General features: G+C 35.4%; 2 protein-coding genes and 1 long non-coding RNA gene across 4 annotated transcripts; 2 read left to right on the top strand and 1 right to left on the bottom strand.

Annotated features, from left to right (window-relative positions):
* The first annotated feature begins 7,646 nt into the window (after window positions 1-7,646).
* LOC144551424 (Protein phosphatase 2C family protein) lies at window positions 7,647-11,660 on the top strand. 2 transcript variants are annotated; one of them, XR_013510820.1, is made up of 4 exons: window positions 7,647-8,094; window positions 8,737-8,931; window positions 9,079-9,700; window positions 10,334-10,459. XR_013510820.1 is itself a non-coding variant. In XM_078299381.1 (4 exons), exons 1-4 carry the CDS (start codon window positions 7,792-7,794, stop codon window positions 11,384-11,386), a joined length of 1,266 nt encoding a protein of 421 aa, XP_078155507.1. In that variant the 5' UTR covers window positions 7,666-7,791; the 3' UTR covers window positions 11,387-11,660. The 2 variants fall into 2 exon arrangements, 1 of the variants encoding a protein (XP_078155507.1); XM_078299381.1 differs by lacking the exon at window positions 9,079-9,700 and adding an exon at window positions 10,825-11,660 and having other exon boundaries at window positions 7,666-8,094; window positions 10,334-10,539.
* A 3,374-nt stretch (window positions 11,661-15,034) lies between these two features.
* On the bottom strand, window positions 15,035-16,357 carry LOC144551423 (uncharacterized). Its single transcript, XM_078299379.1, has one exon. It carries the CDS (start codon window positions 16,296-16,298, stop codon window positions 15,183-15,185), a length of 1,116 nt encoding a protein of 371 aa, XP_078155505.1. The 5' UTR covers window positions 16,299-16,357; the 3' UTR covers window positions 15,035-15,182.
* A 4,439-nt stretch (window positions 16,358-20,796) lies between these two features.
* LOC144551430 (uncharacterized) lies at window positions 20,797-21,690 on the top strand. The gene is made up of 3 exons (XR_013510822.1): window positions 20,797-20,880; window positions 21,024-21,108; window positions 21,363-21,690. It is a non-coding gene; the product is annotated as an uncharacterized LOC144551430 (long non-coding RNA).
* Window positions 21,691-22,214: the final 524 nt, after the last annotated feature.

Here is a 22,214-nt window from a genome sequence, read left to right as displayed (position 1 = left end):
TGTGATTTGCGTGTTCTGTGTCGTGATCATTCATGTGACGTGATTATATTTTAAAAATTTGACACGGCACGTGGTCACACACGTGTAATTAGAACTATTAGATTTTGATTGAATAGTGAATATTGAACAAACTAACTTAGATTATGAAAAAAATAGTTAAACGTGGTCACACACGTGTAATCAGAACTGTTAGATTTTGATTGAATAGTGAATATTAAACAAACTAACTTAGATTATGAAAAAAATAGTTAAACGTGACTAGTCACGTCAGGACACGTCACATGTAATCACGACGTGACCATTTATGTGTCGTGACTATCATTTCTAATTTAGTCACGGCATCGTACATATAAATTTAACTTGATGTATTGTACGTATTGAGAATCCTGATAAAAAAAATTGGCTACATCCCTGAATCCTGACGGTTTGGGCTCCACACACATGTTGCCACATGTCCAGGATTATTTATCCTACTCTAAATTTTAAAATATTTTTCTTAAGTCTATATGTAATTAAAATGTTGCTCTACTCTAGAATTAAATTCTGCCCTACTATGTGAGAGTCCGTATCTCCCCAGATACCTGAGGTGTAATTAATAAAAATGGACAGCCCATATTAACTCCATTCAGACTAAACTCAATTCAGCAAGTGTTGAGGCTATAGGAGGCTGCTTTGAGATTTGTGTCAAGTGAAATGAATGGTTCAGATTCACCACTTGCACCTCAGGTACCTGGGGTGATGCAAATTCACTATATGAGGTATGAATTCCCAACTATAATCTAATTTCATTTTTTTTTTGCAGCCCAAGCCTATAATCACAGATTTTTTTTTCTTTCTAAATCCCAATATATATTCCTACTCGTTTACTCTCTAACTATAACTGTGATCGTCCGCTACAGCGAACCTGAATGTGTAAAAAATAAAAAACAAAAATCAAAACAACAAGAAGTAAAAAAAGGCCGACTGCCGACTGCCAACTGGACGATTGGAGAAGCGATTCAACCGAAAGAGGAAATAATTCTGCTTCGATTATCAAAAGAATCACAGGGCCCTACTTTTCCAAATCTACTCTATTTTTTTAATGCACAAATCTCAAAATTTGTTGTTTTATATACACAAATCTCAAAACAAACGAATGGGTACGTTTGAAAAAGCAGGGTCATGTGATTCTCAAAAATCACAGCAGATTTGTTTCCACCGAAAGAGGATGATTGACGAAGGAAGAGCGATCAATAACACATGAACTCAACGGCATAAGCAAGACGATTGACGAAATCAGAGTTAAGTGGTGACGCTAATATTGTGTCCAAGGCACAGCTCCAAGACGATTGACGAAATCACGTTATTATTATTATTATTTTTTTTTAAAACATTATCAAATCTTTCACAAAACCAACATGATTAAATTTTTTTTATAAAAATCATCTCCACCGAATACCATACTCGGTATGAAAATTTATAAAAACTAGATACTATTCTCGGTATTGAATGCTACACAATGTTACACACAATACAACCCGTTTTAATTTAAAAGTCATATCGAAATTGGGGACCGGTTTTTCAATTTGTCATACCGAATACCATACCATACTCGGTTTTTCTTTATTTTATTATTTTCATTTTGCTTTTTTGTCAAGCCGAACATGATGAATGGTTTTTTAAATTTTTTTTGTTGCTTTTTTTTTTCTGGCCTTTTCCAATTTGTCAAATGAGAGAAGGCCCGTTTCTTACTTTTGTTTGGTTTTTTTTATTTAATATTCAATTCAATTAATAATTTATGAATCTAGAGTTTTAAATTTCACAAACCAATCACTAAATCTGGTTTTTTATTTATTGAATTTTCTGTGACATAATAAGAGAAAAGTAGATTCAACTGAGTTTAAATTTAATACCGAATATAGTATTCATTTTTAAAAAATTTATACCGAATATATTCAGTGGAGATGATTTTTACACAAAGAGCTGTAATTATATTGATCTCGTAACCTTTTAGAATCCGATGATGATTTTAAAAAAAAAATCCTTAAAGTGCCCCCACGCATTATCCATTTTCTTTTATGCCGTCGTCTGATGCGTTTATTGTAAAGCATATTTGGTTAGCCCGTAGTCCGTAGACAAACTATTTGGGATCCGCATATGGTCAACACTAATGATAGCGACGAACAAAATCATGGCAAAACAAAGAAAAAAGAAAACGCGCGAACATAAAATTGGAGGAAAATTAAAATAATGACAAAAGGTCGAGACACGAAGATATATATTCAGGAATAAAACAAATATTCTTGAATAAAGAGCTATGTTAGATTATGATATGGTCGTTGATACGTTCCTTTTAAGAATAACTCGTAATTAAGGCTGACGAGTCTTAAGCAGGAGTGCTTGGTCCTTGCTTGTTAGATGGGCAGTTATTATGTGTCTGGTTTGGGATGAGTTCGAATTCTGTGGGTATATTTATTCTATTCTTTTCGTACGGGTCTATTCTGAGTTTTCGGTCTCAATTTTCAGATAACCTTGGAGCATTTATAGGGCATTATGTCGGTTTGGGTTTTAAGGCGGTTCTTCGGGCCAAGCCTTTTTATGAGTTTGACTAGAAGGCCGGATTATAAGTTCTGTTGAGACCGAATGTGTTGCTTCCAGGTTTATTAGAGTTATTCGGGCTTTGCCATGTGGGCTTGTACAAAAAAACCTTTATGAGGCTTTTTATGCATGGCCCTATCAAGCATCGTCTTGTAAGAAGTTCGTCTGTGTCATAAATAATACTTGCTATGTTTATCACTGTGCACATGATAGTTTTTTTAAATTAATGTAACATGGTATTTTTTTTACCATCTTGCGTATAAATTATAAATTATTTTACATAAACGGGTTATTTTGAGTGTAATATCCCAAGGATATGAAGTTGTCCAAAACTGAATCATTCGAAGAATTCATATCTAACCGAAATTAATTACGAGACATCTTAACAACAAGGAGTGAGTAGTTTAAAATCCATGCTAATTTGTAACGAACGATTTTGATTTAACCTTTTTGAAAAGTAGTGGATATCCACTGATTTCATATTGAAACAAAAAATACTTCTATTATGGTACTCAAAATGAATACTAAAATCAGAAGCATAGAATTCATACAATTGTCCAGTGTATATTTAACAAACAAAAGTATCATAACAAAACATACAAAACATAAAACCTGCATCTAAGCCAACTTAAAATAAAACACAGTTTAAAACCCTAACCTAAGGCTTCCCAATTCACACTATCATCTTCACTCAGTTCTGCGCCAGACATTAGACTTTGGTGGCTGCCATTTCCATTACCCTGAAGTAAATCTGAGAGTTTTTTAACATCAGATGATAACATTAAACTTAATTTGAGTAAAGAGTTTTTAGATATAGAAGTACACCATAGATGAGCTAAGGAAATAATCTTAACACCAATTAATTTAATAGAAAAAGGGGTAAAATTATTAAAGCAAACTCTGTTTCTTTCTAACCATATTGTCCGAAGGACAAATGCTTGCAAGAGGACTACAGTATTTCTATTTTTCATAGGTATACTAGCATCAATCAGTCATAGATCATCTAAGCTAACACCATCAAAAGTAAAATTGTTATAAGATGCAGTCTAGTTTTAATTAGAATTAACATAAAAACAGCCAACAAATAGATAGTATGCACTCTCAGGTGCAGAACAAAATTCATAAGTTCCTCAGACTATCTTTTTTTCCCTCAAATTGGTTTTGATAGAAAGTTTGTCCTTTTTTAACGGTCATAAAAAGACCTTTATTTTCAAGGGTATATGGGCGATTCGGATTTAACCTTAGAGGTTGAAGTACATGTGATGATCCGAACTCATAACATGCCTACCTGGCTACCTTCCTGTATTATTTTTATTTATTTATTAAAGTTTTCTTTCCGGTTGGGCAGCTTTCATCATCAATCACCATTATTATTGATTCGAATCAGTTCATGATTAATTATTTAAATCAATTAAATCCTTAAATTATTTAACTAACTCATAATTTCGTCAAACAGACTAGCATTTATTAGAAACTCGTGATAAAAACAGCTGTTTTTTTTTCCTACCACCCTCAAAAATCAGAATTAAATGAATACCATCTGAAAAATCAGAATTCAGATTCCGCCACGTTCGCATCATGGATCTGCGAACGGGTCGGTGTGCAGATCCACAGTGCGAACGGGTCACTCGAGCGGGTCATGACACGAGCGGGTCAAAGCAAGCGTGTTAGTGCACAGATCCACGGGTCGGTGCGCAGATCCACGGTGCGAACGGGTTACGCGAGCGGGTCAGTCCGCAGATTCATTTCGCGAACGGGTTGGCGATCCGTTCGCAGATTCACGGTGCGAACGTGGCAGAATATGAAATCTGATTATTCGGGTGGTATTCATTTAATTCTGATTCTGATTTTTGAGGGCGGTAGAAAAAAAAAACGGTAAAAACAGACGAGCATTTATAACCGATGATCAAGCATTTAATAAGACATCTGAAAATAAAGCGGTGGCAGTTTCGATGACCAATTGTTACCGTACCCGCGCGACATCTGGCAATTAAAAATAATGTTGATAAAAAAGTTCAATTTGTCAATATTGCATGGGTCAACTACTCAACTTATTTATTCATTCACTTTCTCGAAATTTTGAAATTGCTATGTATAGCGAGTCTCGTTGCTTTTAACAACTAACATACACGATAACAATAATATTCGGATTTCGGAATAAATGAGCGAGCATGAGCGAGTTAGGGTATGCTCATGCTCGCTCATTAAGTAAATGAGCGAGTTGTTAATGAGCGAGTTTAAATGAGCGGATAAATGAGCGAGTTGTAAATGAGCGAGCTTTTAACGAGCGAGTTACGAGCGGCTCACGAGTTATGACTTATGACTCATAACAAAATTATATAGTGTGTCCACGCATAACAAAATTTGTTAAAAGTCATCGTAATAAAATCCAACAAATTGTTATAATTCATTTAAATGAGTGAATTGTTATGACTATTACTTGTTTTGGGTTTTTGGCGGAGGTTTTGGTTCTGCCGATTTACAAAAAAAATGAATATGAAATTATGAATATTAGTATATTACACAAGATTAAATGTTACATTGTACTCATTATATTACACATAATTAAATATGAAACTATGCTCACTATCTATCAATTTTAATGAGGCAGGGTTGATGTTATACAGAATTACATATAATTAAATGTGGCAGGGATTAAGTGTGCCAAATTCTTAATGAGCGAGTTATGAGCGAGTTGGATCATGCTCATGCTCGCTCATTAAATAAATGAGCGAGTTGTTAATGAGCGAGTTTAAATGAGCGGATAAATGAGCGAGTTTAGATGAGCTTTTAATGAACGAGTTATGAGCGGCTCACGAGTTATGAGCGATTTACTCACCCCTAATCCTATCACCATATAAGCCATCTCAAAACGACAAAAAATAACACCACATAAGCGAGCGTAGTGGACCCCACTTTCCACGGACTGTCTTCCCCCTTCTCTAATACGACGGTGTATTTACATTAAGATTCGTGCTATTTTCCACAAAAAAAATTTCTCCCTCTAAATCGGTGTGCTTTCCGAAAAGGTTCTTGTCCACTAGCATTTGTCCACCATTTGTCCACAGCTCCCTTATCCAACTTCCGTTTTAACTGTCGGTCTCCACCTTCCGACTTCGTCTTGCTATTTAAACAGATCGACCTTCCGTAACCTTCGTTTTTTGAATTTCATTTCCTAAATTTCGAAATCCGATCAGATTTGCTCCGACTAGTGCCTCTGCTTATTCGATCTGCCTCTTCTTATTTCATTGTCACCGACTAGTGCCTTTGCCGTGACTTGGATTGTAAGTTTCTCGTCTTCTCCTGCGCGCCCCTAGTCTCGCCATCTCCTCGTCAATACCTCTCGTGCGCTCTGAATCGGCACGCACCTCAGACAAGAACTCTGAAGGTAAGATTCTGTCGTGACTTGGATTGTAAGATTCTGTCGGCATGGATCTCATGCCTTGAATAAGGGCACGAAGGCGGCAGAGGCCCAGTAAAATTACGAGGATCCCTTTTTATAATTTTATGGATCTGACGTGATATAATTTTCTACTCTAATTTTCTCCATATCGCTTGAGTCAGATTTTATGGATTTGACTTCATTTCTCTGATTGAGTCAGATTTTATGGATCTGACTTCATTTCTCTGATTTCATTTCACGTCTGATCAGTACGAATTGGGCCAGCAATGACGATTTTCTTTTTTAGAATATTGTTTCGATCTCGTTTTTTATACATGATCGCAATAAAACCTTCAATCGTGGAGCGCGATCGAATATAAGTTTTTGTTGAAGAGCACGGCAAAATTCAAATCTAGAAAGTTATTTCTGTTGAATTTGTTGTTTTCGTTGTATGCAATAACAGATCTAGCATTTCAAATGAAATCTGGAGGAAAGAGATGATAGAGAGGCGATATGGAGTATTGATCTGTTAATTTTACTATATTGCCCCGTTAATTTTACAGTATTCATCTTGTGGAAATCTGGAGGAAAGAGATAATAGAGAGGCGATATGGAGTATTGATCTATTAATTTTACAGTATTGCCCCGTTAATTTTACAGTATTCATCTTGTAATTTTACAGTATTCATCTTATGAAAATCTAGAAGAAAGAGACGATAGAGACGCGATATGGAGTATTGATCTGTTAATTTTATAGTATTGCCCCGTTAATTTGACAGTATTCATCTTGTCATTTTACAGTATTCATCTTGTGGAAATCTAGAGGAAAGAGATGATAGAGATGCGATATGGAGTATTGATCTGTTAATTTTATAATATTGCCCCGTTAATTTTACAGTATTCATCTTGTCATTTTATAGTATTCATCTTGTAGAAATCTGGAGAAAAGAGATGATAGAAATGCGATTTGGAGTATTGATTTGTTAATTTTACAGTATTTATCTTGTAATTTTACAGTATTCATATTGTAATTTTACAGTATTCATCTTGTGAAAATCTGAAAGAAAAAAATGATAGAAAGGCTTCTTACTCATCCGAACAATATTCAATTGAAAATTCTACTGTATACAAGATTCAATTTTACAGTTCTGTTGATTCAATTTTACAGTATACAAGATTGAATTGTAAATTTTACTGTGTAGAAGATTCAATTTTACAGTATACAAGATTCAATTGAAAATTTTACAGTATACAAGATTCAATTGAAAATTTTACAGTATACAATATTCAATTTTACATATACAATATTCAACCCAGTGCTAATAACCGCTAATAACTAACTCTAACTGCCAATAACTTCCTATAACTGTATTTTTCGAAAGTACAGTCTGAAAGTACAACCTTTTTGTCCTGTTGTGCAAGTTGCAATCTTTTTTTAACTATTTTGGAACCACTTCAAATAGTTGCTAGATGTTATATGATTAACTGATATATTTTATGTGATATGTTGTATAATTGTATAGCATGTAGAAGTAATTTTACAGTATTCGGACAAGTCAAAGTTGTGGACAAATGGTGGACAAAAGGCTGTGGACAATTAGACGCTTCCTTCCGAATAATCAATCATTAACTAACACAAAACCATCTTTATTTAGGCTGTGTGTCTAACAAAACAAAACGAATTAATCAATCCTCCTCTATAATTAACTCCCCTTCTTTAACCGACTAAAAAGTTTTGTACAGTGGGATAAAAAAATTAGAAAGCGAAAGGGTAGGAGGAAAAAGGAGAGAAAAGGAAACTGTTTTCGATCTTCCCATAATAACTTTTTCCAATGGAAATGGGCACCAAGCCTCCAACCGCAAAAGAGATCGCATCGTCTCCCCCTTCAATTTTCACAATCGGCCCTCCCGTCGTATCCGGAGGCGTATGCATCCCTCGAATTCCAAGTTTCGTTCAGCAATGCAGAAAAAGGGAAGGTGGTGATGGCGACAATGCTGGGAACTCTTGCCACGTCACCACCGGCGTAGATAGCGGGAACCCACCAGCAGACAAGGCAAGGGTGCTCGCCAAGCCGCCACGTCTCCCGTCCATCCCTAGCCACGCCGATATCCGATTCGCCTCATCGACTGATCTTGTAAGTGTGCCTTTTTCAAGTGAATGATTGATATAATAAAGCTAATCTCGAATATGGCATGGAATATGTGAATTGGATTAGACTCCTGGTAATAGGTTGCAATTCCAACCCTAAAATTGTTAAGTTCAATTTTCCATGATTGTTTCCTTTCTGATTAGTAATAATAAAATCTGTGCGAATTGGTGTAACTATTTCTTTTCAAATCAGAACAGTTATTCTTATTTAGCAGACAGACAAACATGTAATGTACAAAAGTGGCCTTTGCAGCAATAACTATTGGAAAGGGAATTTTGTTCTCTTAGCCATATATAGGCCACATCAAAGAACTATTATGCTAAATCTAATGACCAAAAAGTTCTGTCTTTTTTAGTTCAAATTTCTATCAGTGCATCAAAAATGAATGAACGAATAAAACCATAACAATTGCAATATATGTGTGTATATAGAACCGGAAATAATGTTGACTTAAATGCATTCACTTTAAATTCTGGAGTTACTGTTATAATTACTAATGAAAGATGTTCAGGTAAAAAAAAAAAAAAACTTTCTCGTAATTTTAGAGTAAAAGATATATCCCGAAAATAAAAAACTTTCTCGTAATTACAATTTTTATTTTAATTTATGATTTTGCTTAATTTGCAGGATTTAGATTTTGGAAAGATGGGTTTAATGTCTCCAACTGAACCCCAGGTTGGGTACATGCCAGTTTTTCGATCGGGCAGCTGGTCTGAGAAGGGCACAAAATCATACATGGAAGATGAACATGTATGCATTGATAATCTAGTTGAGCACCTCAGTGCGCCACCTAGCTTCCCTGCACCTGGTGCCTTTTATGGGGTGAGTCCTTGCAATGTTTTTGCATAACCTGTCATTTATAGGCTGAAATTTTTCAATGCTAAAATAAACAAATATGGCTGAAACAAACTGCATATGAATTATATTTGTTAGTTTATTATATATATATTTTAATGGTAACTGTGTTAGTTATTGAGGTGCGAGTCCAGTGGTGCCAGGTCAGAGGATAGAGACATCACTTTGGTCAAACAAGTAGTGTCCAGGAAGGACACCTTTCGATATTTGGGATTGATGCTACAGGGTGATGGCGAGATTGATGTAGATGTTAGTCATAGGATACGAGCAGGGTGGGTGAAATGGCAACAAGCATCTAGCATCCTATGTGATAGAGAAGTCCCACAAAAGCTCAAAGAAAAATTCTATAGGACGGCGGTCAGGCATGCGATATTGAATGGTGTAGAATGTTGGGCTACTAAAAGACAACACGTCCAGGAGATAAGTGTAGCGGAGATGCGTATGTTGCAGTGGATTTGTGGTTGTACAAGACGCGATCGAATCAGAAACGATGATATTCGTGACAGGCTTGAAGTAGCACCGATTGAAGAAAAACCCGTCCAACACTGCTTGAGATGGTTTGGTCATCTCCAATGGAGACCTCCCAAGGCATCGGTGCGTAATGGAATTATAAGCCGTATTGAAAGCACAAGGAGGGGCAGAGGTCAGCCAAATTGACATGGGAGAAACCAGTAAAAAGTGATTTGAAAGAATGAAATGTACTTGAAAAGTTGGCTTTGGATAGAAGCGCTTGGAGGTTAGCGATCTACGTACAAGAATCATGACCTAGGAAATATTGTTTAGGGGTAGGTTTATAGGTTTTAAGTCATAGGGCTGGTGATTTGGGGTCAAGGACGCATGGGTTAAGACTTCGGCCCCTATGATTCTATAGTGTGGGCATAATATATTTAGTATTATTATTAGTATTATTACTATTATTATTGGTACCATTATTACTATTAGTATTACTACTATTGCCATTATTATTTTTATTATTATTTTATTACTATCTTGACTTTGTGACTCTGGTTGAGTTTCATTTGTAGTCTACTCTAACTTGTTTGGGACTAAAGGCTTGATTGTTGTTGTTGTTAACTATGCTAGTTATTGGTACATTATTAAAACTAGTTATTGCAACCCGGGCAAATGGGGAACTCTATATAACAGTAATCAAGTGGGAAAAGGGTAGAGTTATGTTGTATATTTCTTTCACTTAAATGGGACAGCAAATTACTTTACTGGATAGCAATACAGCCACACAAACAATTTTGTCTTTATTTGACTCCAAGCTTACTCTACTTTTACATATTGAACCTGTACATAAAATTACTGATGAAGCATGGCTACTTTCCTTGCCTTTCTTCCCATTGACTAATGTGGTGTCTTACAGGTGTTTGATGGCCACTGTGGCAATGATGCTGCCCATTTTGTGAAGAGCAATCTACTCAAATTTATCATAGAAGATAATCATTTCCCAAATAGCATGCACAAAGCGATGAGAAGTGCATTTATGAAGGCTGATCATGCACTTGCTGATTCCAGATCTCTTGACCGCAACTCAGGGACCACTGTCCTGACAGCACTGATTTTTGAAAAGTTAGCTTCTACCCATTGCTTGAGCACTTTACAACTTTATATTGTCCGGCAATTTTAACATAAAATGTTCTATTTTTATCCAAGTAACAATGTGAAATCCAACTAGGGAGCCTTAAATATAAATTTAAAAATTAAGTAGGCAAAATAATGGCTGAACCTGTTTGCTTCTGTCTAGTGGAATCATAAATTTTACATAAAAAGTAATATATGCCAAAGAGCCAATAGCTAACTTGATACTAGGTATGACAAAACATCACATTTGCACTAATTCTTTCATAAAATCAGAACTCTACTACTTGCCAACTTGGGCGATTGTCGAGCTGTGCTGAGTAAACGGGGCAAGGCGGTTGATATGACAAAGGACCACAAACCCACTTGCAAGTTTGAAAAGGTTAGAATAGAGAAGCTTGGCGGTACTGTATTTGATGGGTACCTCAATGGACAGCTGTCAGTCTCCAGAGCACTTGGAGACTGGCACATGAAGGGTGCCAAGGGCTCAGTCTGCCCCCTCAGCGGTGAACCTGAGTTGCATGAATCTTCACTTACACAGGAAGACGAGTTCCTGGTAATGGCTTGTGATGGGTTGTGGGATGTGATGAGTAGCCAGTGTGCAATTACTATGGTGAGAAAGTCACTGTTGTTACATAATGATCCTGAGTTGTGCTCGAGGGAACTGGTTAAGGAGGCTCTCGAGAGGAATAGCTGTGATAATTTAACAGTTTTGGTTATTTGCTTCTCACTGGACCCACCTCCTCGGATTGAGGTGCCTAGGTGGAAAGTGAGAAAATGTATTTCGATGGAGGGGGTGAGTACTGTCCAAGGAGCTCTGGATGCTGATCGACGATAGAGGTCATGATAATTCTTTTTCTCTCTTTTGTTATTTACATTTTTTTTGTCGCAGGAAATAACTGCACAGTTTTTATCTGAGGTTTTGTTGTGTTCTAGGCATTTTTTCGGCTGAAATTGTAGGCGGCTATGTCCAATTTTGATGTGTTTGAATGTTTAATCGATTATGTATAGATTAAGAGGTCTAGGATCTACTGATTAGTTTTTTTTTTGTTTTTGTTTACTAATGACATGATATTGGCAAACTGCCTAATTTTCATGCTGTTATTTTCTTTCCTATCTCATTGAACCATAGTTCACGAGTAATTTATGAATTTTGCATCTCCGAATATAATGTTACTAATTGAAGGATTAAAATGTCTTTACTTTTCATACCTTAACAAAATCATACAATTTAAATAAAACATAAAACTGACGGATTTGATATATATTACTTCTACAGGTATATATGAAATTACAACATTTTCGATTTATTTTAATAGGAATCAACGTTCAAGAATTGTCCACATTTTTGTTATGAGTTTTTTATGCTAATTAAAACAAAATTAAGTGTTATATTTTTTATATATGCACAGAAAACATAATATAGTATCAATTTCATAATTTTGTTTTGATATTTCAATTTAAAATGTAGTTTTAAAAGATGGGCAATAAAAATGGAGGAATTTGACCTTCACCAAACAAAGATTATTGTTTTTAATGGAATATTTAAATTTGTTGCTCCATATGTTTATTTCTCGTGATCAATCTATTTTTTTAATTTTTATATGTTAAGTGCATCAAGTTCAAACCTCAAGTAGCTGTAGTACAGGTACAAGTATGTATACATCAGTTGACAAGTAGATGGACCAACTAACTCAAAGCTGTACTCTTCGAGGTACGTTTGCATTGTCAATAATTGTCCTATTTCTAAAATAAAATAACTATTTTATTTCACTTATAATTCAAACGCTTAATTAAAAATTAAAAATAGTAATGAATTAGCGGAATGGATCGTCAAGAATAATTATAATCCCGAAATAGCATGACTGTTTATTTCATTAACTATCTAAATGCTCAATTAGAAGTTGAGAATAATACTAGATAAATTATTGCCATTCCGCTAATTCAATTTTTTGCTAAAATTGTGAACTGCACGATTCAAATATCTTCATTTTTTTTTTGCCTCCAATCTCCATCATATTTTGATTATTTTTTATTTTCTAATAACAATACTTATAAATTTTATATGTAAAAATAAAACCGTCTGGTATAATCTAAGTTATTTTCTAAATACACTTAAAAAATTATCACTTTTCAATTTTATTTTTATATTAATCACAAAGTTCAAAAATTGACATCTTGGTTTTATTCACATTAGTGTATTTTTGCTCAATAATTATCAAAATAAAGTTAAAATGTCATGATTTTTTTACATGTGTATAGATAAAATAATGTAGATCATATCTAACACTTTTAGTTTAATATTTAAGGTTTAAATTTTTTATTAAAATTTTATAAATAAAAAAAATTAAACTCTCCTCCTCCATTTCTTAAATTCACATATATACACATTAATTTAGATAACATTATCTTTTTTTAAAGTATCGAAAAACATATCATAACTGCTGATGCATCTCCAATGCGAGTTTACCTCATGGTCCTCTGTGTATATTTTCCCAAAAGTAAATTTCAAACTAGAACACCTTAAAAAATAAATAAGAAAATTGAAGAGATGATAAATACTAGAACACCAATGGTTCGCTTCCATGAGTTGCTAAAACTCTGCAAGGATCGTTCGCCTTTGTTTAGAATAAACCCCATATGATTTGGCTATTAATTATTCGGTTTATTTGATTTAGCTTGGTTTAAAAATTATGTTTGTTTGATTTTGATTTATGATTTTGTTTTGCAACCAAAAATTGTATAAACCAAAACACATATCAATCTAATAGTATTAAAGGTACTAATACATAAATTAGTAAATTAATAGTTATTTAAGGTTATAAACATTGGAGACTCAGCTTTAACAGGAATTAGCTTCTGTTGGAAGTAGTCCCGGTAAAACGATGTAGCATATCTTATTGTAGCAACTAGAAAGAGAGAAGCAAGTTAATCAGTAGCACCTTTTTTCTAAAATTTGACAGTTTAATTTATCATAAATTTTGAATTGAACAAAATATTCTTGTTAACCCTCTCACGGCCTCAACTCATCCACAAAATATATGAAAGGACAAAATTCCATATATTCAAGACAAAATTCCATATATTTCTTCTTTTTAGTTTAAAACCAACAAAATTCACAAATATTAGAAAACACAAATGAAAATAACTTGCTGTCTAAAATATAGCTCTTGATTTATCAATATGTAACTGCACCAAATTGTTCTCAGTGTAACTTCCTGACATCCGTTTTTATTACCAATAATCCTCAATCGAACCAACTGCTGATCTCTTACTCTATTTCCCTTAGCAGTAGCTGCACCTATTTTTGTTGATCTGTAAATATGCATCGATACCGTTCTCTCCAAACAACAAAGCAGACTGTCATCTAAATCTGTCTGACACTTTTCTGGTTTGATGATAAACATTAACAGACACACACTCTACATATTGTAAATGCTATTTAGAAGAATTTATGTGTAATATTTGATCTTTGTACTTGATTTTCGTAAATAAATTTAGATCTTAATTAGAGGACTAATGTTTAAGGTTATCCATTAGTTTCAAGGTATAATGTAATGCCCAATGATGTTGAACAAGGTAATTCTTACCACACCATTTTTTTTTTGCTGGTACATGTTGCTATCAGTTCAAACTGCTACATTTGCACATAACAGTTGGGGCTAGTATCGACTTTCATCAAGATTTGTGCCAATCGATTTATACCAACTGCTGTTTTAGTCTAGACCTGTATACTATACTCTGGTCCATGGAGATGGGTATCAAATTAATGCTGACATTTTTCATGTGCTGTAATATGTTGCACTTTTCACGTCAGTACCAAACAATGGTACCAGTACCTAACCAGTCCAACATTAGTACCACTACCAGAGAATAGGACAAGTAACACTAGTACCACTACCAGAGAATGGGACAAGTAACACTAGTATCAGTACCTAACCGGTTCAACATTAGTACCACTACCAGAGAATGGTACCAGTACACTGTTTTAGCGGAATAGAGATGTTCCTGAGAATAGCTCTATTCTGCCTCCATCCAAACGCTTCCTTAAAGAAGAAACAACAAGAACAAGAGTATAACTTGCGAGTTCCTCCATTCTCTTGACATTTGTACCCTTAAATGACCATTAGGATCGGTACCGAAATATATTACCTTTTTAACCTTCCGACAAAAAATTGAAGTGAAAATATCTGATGGTAAAAAATGTAATGTGAACCGTTCAATAAAAAAGAAATGAACAGTCCTTACTAAAATTTTGTCCATAGAAGCATTTGCCCTAGAAACAATTATAGTTCTCTTGAATGAAACATTGCGCAAGTCAGAATCTATTTACTCCACTCAATAGTAATGCAAAAACTGCAACTTTTACTTAGTTTCAAAACACATGTTCAAAACATTTTTGCATCTATAGAATAAAATGTTTTATGTGCAAACACTCCAAACAACTCCAATATTGCCCAAATGCGTCCAAAGAACAACCAAAAAGTTCAGCATTTAAATACTAAATTTCTTAAATTACAACTACACTGTAAAATTTTGCAATATTACTAGCTTACTACAGCTAATGGGATTGGCCTAATCATATTTTTAACTCTAAACAAGAAAAGCTTACCGTTAAACCCGACGTAAACCCGTCAAGGCCAAATAATGGGGCTAACCCAAACTGGCTCCTCATGGATTGGATACTGCACAGAGACTGGTACCTCTCTCACTGCCCTATAGTCCATTGACAACCTATTCTCCATTGAATAAACTATCGGTACGCCATAGGTGCCCCTAAAATTAAAATTCCTCCTAGTCATATTGCTGGTACAATAAATTGTGTTCTCTCTCAAACCCGAGTCAAGAAACTGATTGACTGGAACCGACTCAGATTGAATTTTCCCGAGAAACAGAGCCTGATTCTTGATTCGCTCCATCTGCTCCCAAGTAAAGTCCTGCTGGACCAGCTTAAACACCTTGAACTTGCGAGCATCTACTAGGACTGCCAACAGGTCACCACCCGTCGACTCAACCAGAAAAGCATCAACAGTACAGCTATACAGCCTGGGAAACCGCACAGTTAATATACTGGTCTCGCCAGATTCCATGTCAAAGTTACAAATCAGAACCGCATGACGGTTTACAATCCCGCATAGCTGGTTCTGCCAAAAAATGATATCTGCAACTATTATAGGCTGCCCCTGCCCGAGATCAAGCACCTGCCATCTCTTCCCTGCTGGTTTGCACACCGCAATATAACCCGACCATCCCATCACTGCCACTGCCACAATACAATTGGGGAATCCTGGTGCGGGTGCGGCCAACAAAATTGCCTTTCGAATGCGTGAGTTGAGGTCAGGTAGAGGGATCTCAGTGAGCAGTACTGGATTAAAAAGGCATGCACGGTATGGATTTTGACCTGAGACCAAGAAGAACCAGCCGGCGAGGTGGCCGAAGCAATGGGCCTTGTTATGGGGAGGAGGGATAGAGCAGTAGAGGGATTTGCAATTGAAGATGTCGAAGAAGGAGAAACCGTTGTCTAGTTTTCTATGGAGGAGGCGAGGAGGCTCGAATACAAGAGGGAAAGGAGGGATGGATTGCCTCGCGACACCGCGCCAGGCTGAGCAGATCTGGCGAAAACGTTGGCGATCGGAGGGGGAGAGGAGCGCATAGATTTGGTCCAGGAGTTCAGGCGGGAGGTGGAACCAGCACCAGCTGGACAGGTCGGAGCCGGTGGAGGAGAGCGAGGCCTTGTGTTTCTTCTCCATGGATGTTGGATTGGAATCTTAATTCAATTCGAGGGAGATTCTTTTTTTTATTTTTTGGAGGCAATGCCGTGGATTATTTCATTAACAACACTAAAAGCGTTTTATATCGCAGCAGATTTATTTCGCTAAAGCGATCTATATGTGGGTATTTACATGCTATTAATATATTTTTTTCTTTTCAGATTACTAACTAATTGTAAATTGTTTGATCTAAAAAATTGCCTCCTTTAAACTGTATTGCATTTAAGAGTAAATTTTTTTTAAAAAAAAGTATTTAATAAGAATAAAATCGGTAATAAAGAAAGATGTGGTGAGTATTACAAATTAGATGCTCAAAATAGGATCATCTTTTATAAAATTAAAGATCATGTTATTTATATGTAGCCCGCCAAATGGATTTCCGAGCGCATTTCTCAAGTATTTAATGTCTTCTATTTTATTAAGATTATACTCGGTTTTAGCATAATTTAGTTATCAAGCTGAATCCTCTAAAAGATCTATATCTACTCAAAAGAAGGAAATAAAAAATTTAAGGATATTAATCATATCTAGTGAAATAGACAATAGATAATATTTGATTATTTGTCATTAATTCTAAGGATTTGTTTCCATATTTAGCATGATATATAAAATATTTCTGAATTGATAAATAGACATGTAAGAGCCGTGTAATTTATACAAGATAGAAAAAGAAATAAAAAATCTGAGAGGGAAGGGAGATTCATGAGAGTCTTGCGTTCTTGAGTTGTTCTATTAATTTTGACACATTTTCAGCCTTCATATTCGATCTTGTAAAGTTTTGTTTCTAACATTTTAAAATGTTACTCACAAGCATTTAAACATCTATTTGCAAGCAACTAAATTATAAATCTGTGTAGTTTTAACTTCTAATTACTTTTGTACTACTTTTGTATTCCAGCCAAAAAAGAAAATATTTATTTCACCCACTATTTTCTTTTAGGAAAAATTGTGAAAATGCCACTCTAAAACTTTCAAATTGTGAAAATGTCATCCCGAACTTTGAAATTGGAAAAATACCACTCCAAACTTCATGAATTCATAAATTTGTTATTCTTATACAATTTTTATACAATTTTTATTAAAAATAATCTGAAAAATTATGTTTTAGAATACGTATTTCTGTATTTCTGATTATACCCTTTAAGTAAAATTAAGAATAAGAAATGGCCTCTATCCCTCTCTGCCTCCCTCTCTCGCCGATCCCTTACGATTCCTTACGATCGCCTGAAAATTCCTCCCTCTCGCCGATCCCTCTTTGCCTCCTCTTACAATCGCCTCCTCCTATCTATCAATCGCCATCAGATCCATCCTTTTGCCGATCCCTCTCGCCATCAGATCCATCAAAGAAGAAAATACCATTGCAATGTTAATTCAGCAGGGAAACTGAGTTTGGGCATTCTCAAAGAATGATGGAGTGTCACACCCCAAATCCCGGGTCTGACAGCCTGCCGCGTATATTTATTAAGTGTCACATATACACGCAAGGCAGTGGATCTTTTTATATGCATTACCAATATCATCATCTGCTGTATCCGTGTAATAAACCTGAAAATAACCCAAAGGGTGGGGGTGAGAATAAATTCTCAGTGCGAAATTTTCCACAGTTTAGATTATTGGACTTGCAATCAAACTCCATATTCAAAAATGAAACCATACAACAACAGCAATTCAAATCAATTCATATTCATAATAAAAAGGAATGCATATGCTCGACAACAATTAATCAGATGAATCACAGTTAACGGAATTTCCAAGATGAATTTCAAACACAACAGATATTTTGGCTTAACTCAATTTATTAGGGCTTGTAGCAATTACAGATGTTCTTTCGAGCTAGACCCTTTATCAAACCCACATCTGTAGGGTTACTGACACCTACAGATGGCCAACCGAGCTGGACCCTTTATCTGACACCCATCTGCAATTGCTTGGCTTAACAGTTTATTAAGGTCTGGTTCAAATCATATAAAGAAAATCCTCTTTGGAATCATTTCAATGTTCGTAATAGTCAATTGACCGTCCAAATGCATTAACACGTAGGAAAATGCCACCGAGCCACAGACGTTACACACTAGTCACCCACGATTCCAAATCACACATCATAACATAATCACCCTCCCTCGTCCCAACCGGTACTGGGAATATCGAGGGCCGTTCACGTAAGGCCATTTAGAATCCTGGGAATCAAAGCCAGCATACTTCCCGACTTTGCAAATTCATTGAATCCAAGTGCTTAACTTCGTAAATCCATTCACATATATATCAAATCAAATCGTGGTGACTTTCAATCAAATCAGATCATAATATATCGACACAACCTACAACCATACCAGCATGCAAATCACTCAAGTCACGTCAATTCGAGTTTAATTTGATTGGGCTATGCAAATGCTATACACAATTCAATGATGCAATTAATGATATTCAACATGACAAACGAAAACACAGTTTAATTCCTGAAAATAAAGTATCAAACAAGTCCAAGAATCCCGCACCTGGTTATGACGAGCATACCGCTTAGTTACGGATCAGACGTCTCGAAGTGTCCCGCAAGGTCTTGTTCGACCGAGTCTACGCCTATATTACATGTATACTTAATTTAAATCATTGTTCGACGATTTATCTGCTTACTTGAGTGATATTATTTTCTTTATACTTTCCTCAACGAAATTCATATATTTTTGGTGTCAATCCTTTTTATTCCTCTTTATTACTTAATATTTATACAATCTCACATAAATTCATACATATGGTCATAACAAGTTATTTCAAAGTCTATCTACCAACATTTCAATTTAAGACCTCTTTACAATTATTTCAATTCACATATGGCCGACCATGTATATAAATTTCACCAATTTACACTTTGTCCCATTTGACGTATCAATTATTTTATTCCAATTCAATTTAATTAAAGGCCCATAATTTAGTAAAGGTTTAAGCCTCTAGTTAACAATTCACAATTTACTCCAAGTCCATTTATAACATTTCTAATGCATAGGCCGGCCATTAATTCAAAACCTCACATTTTCACATCTAGGCTCTTAATTTATACTACTCTACATAAGGCCTTATATTTTACAATTCAGACCCCTAAATATAATTAATTTGCAATATGGTCCCTGCCAGTTCAAAGACTGATATACACACAAAAATTCAGCACAATACCAGTGGTATCACTGGGCCAGTACCGACTGGTACCAGCAGCACATACACAACAACAAGCATCACAAGTACCACATTCTCAACACAAACCAGCAAAACAGAAACAAGCCACAGGTCAGATCAGAATAGGCACACCAGAAATCAACAACACGGCTCAAACCTCAAGTCAGCACCAATTGCCGGGAAAATCAACAACCCGAGCAAAAAGGTGTAATTAACTACAATTCCCTCAACAAAATACAATCAATTTAAACAAGAGGCTCGATAATTTATCCGATTAGAGCTAGCCTGGTATGGAGATAGCAAAGGGGAAAAGGGGAATCGACACCGGAGCAACAACAACCAGCAATTAGCACGGCTCAGCACCAACCAAGCATCAGAACAGCACCAATCAAGCACCGAGGCAGCACCCCTCAACCCTAATTCCTAGGGTTTCATGAGAGGGGAGGGGAGGCGGGAAAAGAGAAAGAGGGGGCGGGTGATGGGGGTTTCCTGAACCGAGAAGGAGAGAGAGGAGAGGGTGGGGTGGCCGTTGCAACGACGGAAGGGGTGAGGGGCGGAGCCCCTGTTTTTGGCGTGGAAGAGAGGAGAGGGAGCGGGGGCTGGGGCTCTCACGGACAGAGAGGAAGAGAGGAGAGAAAGGGGGCGGGTTTGGTGGGTTCACCGGCGACGGGAGAGGGGAGGGGCGGAGCCCCCCTGGTTTTGGCGTAGAAGAGAGGAGGGGACGGGGCTGGGGGGGGGGGTTCTGTCACGGGTAGAGGGAGAGGAGGGAATGAGAGAAGGGAGAGGGGTTTGTTAAAGGGCTGCTTCAAGATTCGTGCTAGATTAGATCGGACGACCAAGATAATTGCAGAGTATATTGAATCAATTGATTTACAAGGGAGGCTTTAAATTTATTCAATCCAATGAATGGTATTATATCAGGATTTGTGTTGGTCAAGATCAAGGGTTCTAAAATTCTGATTTTTAATATATGGTCTCAATCGGTTATTTTAAGACGTTCTATGTTACAAAAATTAGAATCAAGTCTCGTAAAATTTATCATATATTCGTTATAATATTTCAGGTGTTAAATTCTAAATTTCAGATTCGAATAATCGATCTCCTTTTATATAATTATATATATTCAATTAGTTCTCTAAAAATTCTAAATGAACGAGTTTTATAATTTACATAATTTCATACGTTATTTATATTTCAAAATTTTAGTTTCGTTTTAGTCAGTCAGAAAATTTCTGAACGATCGTTAATTTAATTAAACTTTTTATTTAAGCCAAATGATCGATTTAGAAATTTAATCATGTTTTAAAATTTCGGAATGTAACATGGAGCCCCGCAACAACAATCTCTAAGCTCCTTCTCGCCATCAGATCCATCATGATCAATCCCGATCCATGTAAAAAATTTGTTCCCTTTTCTTATTACCCCGTCCCCATGTACATACACTTGTTTCTTTTATCTTCACTTCAGTCATCACTCATCAGCCATCACTAATAATAAATTAATCATCTTTGATTTTCTTTTTGGTTGCTATTGCAGTCAATCCCCTCATGCCAAGCATTGCTCGGTTATACTTGACAGATAAGGCTAAACATGATGAAATTGCTGTCGAGTGGACTATGAGGTTTGCCAGATAATCGTTTATATTATTTCAAAGTTTTTGGTTTACCTGATATTGCTATCCTTGGTTAATTCAGTACCAAATATAAGTATTTCTCGTCAGCTAATTTTATAATTTAAGGTTACCCTGTGATTTCTTATTGTTATCTTTTGTTATACAAGTTGCACCTAACCAAGGATATTATAGAAATTGGAGTGAGATAGAATGTTCAAACCACATTATTCTGATTTTAATTTGTTTTTCTGCATATATTCTAGGATGTCGACGATAAAGAGAAATAATCATTTACTATTCTCAAATCCAAGTTACTGGTTTTATAGTCTTATTTAAATTTTCTGGTAAACAAAGCCTCAGGTTTGATCAATTTTTATGGTATTTGAGGCTGCTTTGATTAGTTTTTTGGTGAAGGAACTGATCTGAAATTTTTGTGAGTAGGTGCTTTGAGTATGTATTTGGGTTTTTTTGTTTCTGATAACATATTTGAGTAGGTGCTTGGGATTTTTGTGGCTTAGGGTAGAGACCACGTAGCCTTAAAATATGTGTATGTAACTCTATTTCAATCAATGAAAGATGCTGACTTAAAAGAATACTTATTGTGCTCTTTGATCATTGTGTTATTTTTTTTATTTTTACATTGACCTTTGGCATTGTTTAATCTGTTTTATTTTTGTTTTTGTTATGTTGTTATTAATCTGTTTTTGTAAGTGAAGAACAGTGCTTGAGCTCAAGCATATATATATATATATATATATATAGGATTTGGCTAATATGCTATGGGTAGCTAAGAGGCCTCCCGTGCTACGGCTCAATATTAGACTTTTCAAAATCCTAACGGTCGATCTGAACCGTTCATATTGTTCTCCATATTAATATGTGTTTGGAGACCAAATTTTACATTTTTTGGAAATTTTTTACTATTTTTTTAGATTTATTGAATATCGCTGTTTTTTATGGTCCAGATTTGTCTGAAAAACAGCAATTTTCAATAAATCTAAAAAAATAGTAAAAAATTTCCAAAAAATGTAAAATTTGGTCTCCAAGCACATATTAATATGGAGAATAAGATGAACGGTTCGGATTGACCGTTAGGATTTTGAAAAGTCGAATAT

Source organism: Carex rostrata, chromosome 3 (assembly GCF_964058835.1).
Source record: "Carex rostrata chromosome 3, lpCarRost1.2, whole genome shotgun sequence".
Lineage (NCBI taxonomy): Eukaryota > Viridiplantae > Streptophyta > Magnoliopsida > Poales > Cyperaceae > Carex > Carex rostrata.
The sequence above is the reverse complement of the archived record's forward strand: the minus strand, read 5'-3'. Positions and strand labels throughout refer to the sequence as shown.